The 8275-nt window shown below is 34.8% G+C and overlaps 1 protein-coding gene across 1 annotated transcript; it reads right to left on the bottom strand.

Moving 5' to 3' along the window:
• Positions 1-4658: 4658 nt before the first annotated feature.
• On the bottom strand, positions 4659-7856 carry LOC103510987 (protein kinase C epsilon type-like). Its single transcript, XM_017444817.1, has 5 exons — positions 7839-7856; positions 6633-6852; positions 6118-6239; positions 5076-5252; positions 4659-4664 (listed from the first exon to the last, which is right to left on the bottom strand). Exons 1-5 carry the CDS (start codon positions 7854-7856, stop codon positions 4659-4661), a joined length of 543 nt encoding a protein of 180 aa, XP_017300306.1.
• Positions 7857-8275: the final 419 nt, after the last annotated feature.

The following is an 8275-nucleotide window of genomic DNA, read 5'->3' as shown; positions in this document are numbered from 1 at the left end:
CAAGTTCTAAAGTGACGGAAAAAAAATGGTAGGTTAAAAACCCTACATTTTTTATGTTTATGTTCTTTTACAAGTCTAAAACGGGATAAGGTTTTAGTTACATCGACCTTTTTACTACTTGCGAATTATTCGATGGTGGTTCAACTTAATGCCACTAAAAAAAAAAAACTAACTTATAACTTATATAATAACTAGATAGAAATATAATTCTGACTTATCTTGTACTATGAATCAATCAACATATCATGAACTTCAATTTCAGAACAGTGCACATTGTCAATAACTTCAATTTCACATCAGGTGAATGCTCACAGTGAATGTGTCAAAAACTTCAATTTTAAGCTGGTAAATATGTCAGGTTAACGTTCAATTTGCGAGAGTGAAAATGTCAATAACTTCAATTTTCAAGCTTACTTAAATATTGTTATAAGACTTCAATTTCCAGCAGTGAATATGTCCAATAACTTCAATTTCACGCACAAGTTAATAATTCAATCAGTGAATATTGTTACTAACTTTCAATTTCAAGCAGTGTCAATAACTTCAGTTACTTAAGGAATCATTGTTTCAACTACAATATGTTTGCAAGGCATTACGTATGTTGAGGGAAAAGTACAATAAATTAAAAGAAAAATAAATTATCAAAATAGAAAAAAATAAACAAATAAAATAGCAAAAAACCCACAAAACAACTTAAGATTAAATTAAAAACAAATAAATGCAACAACAAAAATAACAACTAACAGAAGTTTCGATGGAAATGGAGGGGATGATTTTTTTTTTTTTTTTTTTTTTTTTTTGCTTAGAGAGTGTGATGATTTGAGGAATAATTTAACATATCCTTGAAGAGAAAAGTGTGAAGGTTATTTCCACCATTTGAAGATGCACCTGGGATCTTTTAGAAAGGTTTAAGGAATATTTTTTACGTTTAAGGTAAAAGTATTTTTTTTTTTTTTTTTTTTTTTTGAAAACTACACCAGCGAATTTTGGATGAATTAAACATCAAAATTCACCAATTGTACTTTCTATTCAAGTATTTGTTCGTAATAAATGACACATTTAATACAAAGGGGTGCACTACTAATCGTCTACGATTCTACAATATGCTTTAGAAACAAGTATCTATTGAAAAACCTACAGTATGCTTTAGAAACAAGTTCGAAAACATCGAACAGAAAGAAAACAATGAATCAACTTTGAAAAGTTCAACAAGAATAAAATAATAGATAATAAACTTAATTAAACAAATAATAGTAGAAGTTAACTTAGTAGAAACTTATAATACTCGTACGCGATATTACGTAGAGGTTCTATTTTTGTTAAATAAATAAAATTTATACATTATTTTAAAGGTTAAAGGATAGGTAAATGTAAGTAGATTGTTTTTTTATGGAGTTTGGTTTTGTTCGTTTCGAATAAAATTAATATTTACTATGGATGGACTGTAAAAAGGTTTTTCTTTTTTCCCTCTCTACCAAAGGAAATAATAAAGAAAGGAACGAAGAATTCCTCTTGGTAAAATTGTACGTATGAAAAAATAAACTTAACAAAAATTAAACCTAATGGTAAACACAACATAGATAAAAAAATATAAATAAAATTTATAGAAGTAAACATTGTTTTGATTTTTGTGCGCGCGTTTCATTTCTTGAATCATGTGGTATATTTATTATTCTTTGCAATAGGTGATTAATTAATAAATTAATGTAGGAATCCCTCATACAAGCCAATTCAGGGACATTTAAAAACAAAATAATTTAATTGTAAAACAAAACGGGGCATGTAAAAACTCCCATAGGTATACCTCTACCTAGTTATTAAACGTAAAAAACCTGAGAATTATTGATGGGGGAAAAACAAACTTGTAGCTTTTGTTTAGAAGTTATCAACTGTCCCTATAATTTCGTAATGGCTTACCTTATTTTCTATTTGACTAGGGTTCTTTGTTGGGGATTATTCCCCCCAACATCTATTTGGGGGATTATCCCCCCCCCAATAATCCCCAACAAAGAACCCTAGTCAAATTTTCTATTTGACTAGGGTTCCTTGTTGGGGATTATTCCCCCCAACATCTATGTTGGGGATTATTCCCCCCCCCCCCAACAATCCCCAAAAAAGCTGACTTGTGAATGTGGATATAAACTGACTTGTGAATGTGGTGCAGAATACGTAGGCATGACCCGTAGAAACATTAAAACACGAACGGAAGAACATATCGCAGCTGCCAGGAACTCAACTAAAGGCAGATCCAACTATGCAGACCACCTAATTGATGAGGGCCATGACTACACGAAGACTAAAATAGACGTCTTATACAAAGGGAACAAATACCGTGAAGTCATGAGCTACGAACAAATTTACATCCACGAGTCGGTCAGAAGAAATTTGAATCTAAAAAAGAACCCTAGTCAAATAGAAAATAAGGTAAGCCATTATCTAATTTGGGTGTCTAATATGAATCTAATTAATAATAATTCCTATAATTTCGGCACAGTTCTTCAAAAAGAGAGAGGGAGGGAAAAATAAAATTTGTTCGTGATTATTTCGTGCGTATGTTTGTTGGTTAAGGTACCAATGTTTCCATTAATTAATATTGAAGTCGAAAAAACAACTAGTTTTCATTTTATTTCGCGAAAAAATGAAAAATATCGAGAGGCTGTGTGCTTTTTTTTTCGATTATTTTCGTAGAGAAAAGTTTGACTTTGGTTGGAGTTCAAGAACATCACCTAAAAGTGACTTTTTTAAAATAGATGGTTGGCTTTTAGGTTTTTTCTCAAGAGTTGACGAAACTTGTTTGGAAGAGAAAAGCGAAATCTTGAATTCCCGAGGAAGAAAAAAAGAGATATATTAAAAAATAATTGAAAAAAAAACTACCTCATTAAAATATAAGGTTAGACCGGATTGGGTGAGTAAAAACCACTAATTAAAAAAAAAATAATAATAATAATAAAGAAAATAGACCGGAGAAATAAAAAACAAACAGCAATAGATACAATAAAAGTTGTAAAATATAAATTATGGTGAAGACGAAAAAGCGGCACAAGAAGATATTTTGGCATTTGAAAACTACTAAGGGGACGTTTTTTTTTTTAAAAAAAAATCCGTTTTAAAATATTAAAAACGCCCCTGTGTGTCTACCTTCTTTTCTGACTTTAAAATATTTTAAAACGTTTTCTAATTTTAAAATGTTTAATATTTTAAAACGTTTTCTACTTTTAAAATATTCAACATGTTAAAAATAATAATAATAAAATAAAAAAAAAAATCCGTTTTACAAATACTTCACATTTTAAAGCCCATTCTGATTTTAAAATGTTCAACCTTTCAGTAGAACCAATATTGTGCACAGATTTCAATTTTAGAATGCCTACTCCTTTATCGAATAAAATACAAAAAGGGGAAAATGGTACATCGAAATATAAATATCTATGAAAGGAAAACGATTTTTACTAGTAGAATTTTCTTTCTAGGTAACAATACGGGGTGAGATAGAGAAAGAAGAAATAAAATCAAGGCTTTGACTTCAAGTTTATTATTATTATTATTATTATTATTATTATTATTATTATTATTATTATTATTATTATTATTATTATTATTATTATTATTATTCTTGGGAACCTTTATGATTAATTGTATTCCAATTATGTACTTATTATTATCCTATCAAATATACGAGACTTTTTTTTTTATAGACATTTACCTTGGTTACACTGCTGGGATAAAGGGACTTTTCAGTCCCATTCGGGACAGGATCACAAGGAATATTTTTTTTTTTAGTCTTATTTCCTTCACCGACCCCATATAAAATTGTTGAAAGGTGCAGTAAAAGAAGATTCTGTTTTATTCCTAGAACGGGGCTCTGATTGGGCGTAAGCCGGAAGCAATCGACCAATCAGCTTCGAGATCTATTTTACTATTAAAGATCTATTTTTGAACTATTTAAACCAACCAAAAAGTGACAATAAAAGGATTCAACCGGACCTTAGGATTCAACAGATAGGGGAGTAATATTAAAATTTAGCACTTAGACGAAGGTGGGACGATATCGCTGAGATAAAAGATGACTTCTAGCAGCTTAGAGCTATCGGAACTCGATAGCTATGTTGCTAAAAGCCATTTTTTTTTAACTATTTAAACCAACCAAAAAGTGACAATAAAAGAATTCAAAAGAACCAAAAAGTGACAATAAAAGGATTCAACCGGGCCTTAGGGTTCAACAGATAGGGGAGTAATATTAAAATTTAGCACTTATACGAAGGTGGGACGATATCGCTGAGATAAAAGATGACTTCTAGCAGCTTAGAGCTATCGGAACTCGATAGCTATGTTGCTAGAAGCCAAACTTTGTCCAACTTTGACTATAGTCAATATTACCAAAAAAAATAGACTCCTTTCTTTTACTTTCTATTACTTAAGTCATGAGAAAGTATTGCAATCGGTCCAAATTTTTCATCCGCTCACTTGCCGCGCAGTAAAAACGAAAGGAAATCTATTATAGACCCATTTCTATATTTAATTTTTCCTGCGCGAGAAGTGAATTATTTTTGGATTACGTCCTAGTGAATTTTCTTTACAAAAAGCCCACTCTGAGACTTAGATGTAGGGGTAAACAGCCCTAAAAGTTGGGTTAAGCTTATACGAATCTAGAGAACTTTTTATATCTTATGGGGGGAAAAGGAAATTATAATCACGGTTGGAGTTCGGAGTCTATTCGTTAGAAAAAATACATGGAATTACCGGAGGGGGATGGTTTTACCTTTCGAACGGAAATCCGCAAAGGCTGCGATGATGTAGTCCATCGCTCCAGATGTGTAAGTTTTCATTATCTCTACGTCCTCTATGCAAAATTCCCTTTCGGGATATTAGCCTTAGACCGCATATTACGAAGTCGGAGTTGACTTCAATTCAAGATTGAAAGTATAGCTCAATCCTAGATTGATTTCAATCCTGATTTGGTAAACCCTGCTCTTAGTCAGGGCTTCAGCATTTTCCCTCAAGGTTAGGGTTGCCTTACACCTCAACCACTTTTGGCTTTTAGTGTACATAGTCAGGCCTTAAAAGGAGCACTTTACCTTGGTTTGGAAACAGGAATGTAGAGCTGTGAGGAACGGATGTTTCGCTGCCAGGGCCAATATTCTCTTCTCTGTCATGGTACAGTCTACGTCATCGTCTTGTATGATAACATCTTTCTTTAGCACCTTGACTGCGTACACCTCGTCACTACTGCCTCTCTTCTCGGCTAACATGACCTGTGCGAATAAATACGGAATTTTTAGCGTTAACACTGGCCACAAATGTTGTTCCGCCATAAGTGCAGCTCGATAAATTTTATGAGTTGACTTGGGTACGAACCAACAACCTATTTTAACAAACTCCCTGTCGCGATCAGAAACTTACCTCCAAAAGCATTTAAATCCTACCTCGAGAAATACCTATATAAAAAGGCATTCTATTCGGGGGATGAATTCCTGACGTGTTCGGATTCCGATTTAGTGGCCTAGAATGTGCCTGATGTCCTCACAAACCCCCGTTACCTAGATGACTGTTATCTGGTTACTTGAAATAAGTAATATTTTTTTTTTTAAATTTTTAATTATAATTTTTATTTTAGATTTTCTATTTCTATTTTGTGCTTGTGACATGTAAACAATTTGTTTTGAGTTAAAAATACATGAAACTTTGAAACTTTCAGATCTAAATTGACCACATGAGTAAGCTGGTAACTTGTTAAACACAGATAATAAATACTCAGTCTATTTAATTCGGGAAGTTACTTTACAACTAGCCGAAATCAAACTCAAATGAAAGGGTAAACGTTTGATGTGCAAAAACTTCATCAGAAGACAGTGTATGTAGTTTCTAATGCTGGGGTTCTAGAAATCTAGACAATTGTGAACCCTGAATTCGCTCTTAGTTCCAAAAGGACTCGTCGATTTTCGAACCCACAGCGCCTACTGTACCGAATTTCGTGTGAACCTTACAACTCGTGAACGGACAATTCGCGAGAATTCGTTAACCCGAATTCGCTGTAGAAAACAGCAAAAGATTGATGTGCAAAAACTCTGACATCTTTCTTTAGCACCTTGACTGCGTACACCTCGGTGTTGGACTTACCTTTCCAAAGCTCCCCTTGCCCAGGACCTTGATGAAATGAAAGTCCTCTAGTCCCACCTTCCTGTCCCCACCTGAACTGCCTCGTCCGCTACCACCTCCAGATGTTTTCTCCCCATCCGAGCCTGGAAATGAACAAAGGATTAAAGGTTTTATACGCTTTTCCAGGAATGAAATTCCATGACTATTCCAGGTTTTCTTTAAATTTTCACGGTTTTCCATGACTTTTTGGCCGATTTTCAGATTCCATGACTTTTCCAGGTTTTCCAGTTTTTATTCAAATTAAAATAAATAAATATAAAAAATAAAATACTAATAATTTTTGAAAACGTTATTCTTTGACCACAGCCACACGGAATAGAGTACATCATCGTGTAGAATAGATTCGAACAGGTACTTACGCCTTTGATTAGAGTACTTACGCCTTTGAGTATGGCCACAGCTTCCTTGCTCAGCCACACGGGGTAGAGTACATCATCGTGTAGAATAGATTCGAATAGGTCATCCTCATTGTCCGCCTCGAAGGGAGGCTGTCCGGCCATCATTTCGTACATCGAATAGGTCATCCTCATTGTCCGCCTCGAAGGGAGGCTGTCCGGCCATCATTTCGTACATGAGGACCCCCAGGGCCCACCAGTCTACCGAGGGGCCATAGTCTAACTCTTGCAGAATCTCGGGGGCGATGTAGTCTGGCGTGCCGCAGAACGTGGTGGTGGTTGCCCCGTCTAGGATACCCTCCTGAGAAATAGAATTGAATTTGGGGGCACGGTTGGTCCAGTGGTAACGCGCTTGCTTGCCATACAGAAGGTCCCGGGTTCGAATCCCACCATCGACAAAAAATTGTACTCGTTTTTCGATTGCAAATATTTCAACGGGGTTACTTTCTGGTGTTCTCGTGTTGACCCAGCACCTAAATGGGAAGTATTGTGTCTCTTCTCGCCCATCTGATGAGAGGTATACTATCTAGGATACCCTCCTGAGAAATAGAATTGAATAGAATAGAAAGGACTTTTAATAGGAATTTTCAATTGTATTAAGTACAAATGCTTGACATAAATGTCATTCCCCGCTTAATACTCTACGCTAAGACTTCTACAACTTGACTTAACTTGGACTTGAACCACCAACCTCCAGATTCAGAGTAAACCGTGCAAACCACGACGGCGTCGGTGATTTTCTTTTATCTCTCAATCAGCCCTGGTGATAGTTTTGGGGAAATTTCAGGCTGGTATCCTCCCTCTTTGAAGTCCCTCAGCCAGACTAAGCTGGTCTACTCCCTGTTTGAATTTCGCCAGCCAGACTAAGCTGGTATACTCCCTGTTTAAAGTCCCCCAGCCAGACTAAGCTGGTCTACTCCCTGTTTAAAGTCCCCCAGCCAGACTAAGCTGAGGTGTACTCCTTACTTAAAGTCCCCCTCCCCCAGACTAAGCTGGTATAATCCCTGTTTTAAGTCTCCCAGCCAGACTAAGCTGGTCTACTCCCTGTTTAAAGTCCCCCAGCCAGACTAAGCTGAGGTGTACTCCTTACTTAAAGAATACGGGGAGAGATAGAGAAAGAAGAAATAAAATCAAGGCTTTCCGTCGTATGTATGAAGTCTAAAGATAAACTTTAGTTTAACTTGAAATGAAAATCTTGCCAAATTTCATAAAATCTAGCCAGTTATTTCAAGAAATGACATGAAATTGGCAACATCTTTGGTCTTAAGTTAAACTTTTGTTTCATACAACTTTAGTGGCTTTCATACATACGACGGTTTGACTTCAAGTTTATTATTATTTTTATTATTATTATTTTTTCCTATGAAAAAAATTCATTCAATTTAACTCAGCTTGACTATTAAAAGATCACAAAACAACTTGATTTTCTTTCTACAGAGAGAATAAAAGGGGAGATTTTCAATTTTTCCCATAATCTCCCCAAAATCAAAACGTTAAGATCAAAACTTAATCGTTATCGTATTCGTTAAGGGGAATATTCTAGGTGAAAAATCTCTAGGAAGGAAAAGCGAGGATCACGGCCCGATTTCAGAGTCTTTTGGCAAGTTTAAATAGATACATACTTGAATAAAGGTCTCATGTCTGGGATGTATTCTTGGGAACCTTTATGATTAATTGTATTCCAATTATGTACTTATTATTATCCTATCAAATATACGAGACTT

This window comes from Diaphorina citri, unplaced genomic scaffold, assembly GCF_000475195.1.
Source record: "Diaphorina citri unplaced genomic scaffold, Diaci psyllid genome assembly version 1.1 scaffold662, whole genome shotgun sequence".
Classification (NCBI taxonomy): Eukaryota; Metazoa; Arthropoda; class Insecta; order Hemiptera; family Psyllidae; genus Diaphorina; species Diaphorina citri.
Note: the sequence above shows the minus strand (reverse complement) of the source record. Positions and strands in the feature narration are given on the sequence as shown.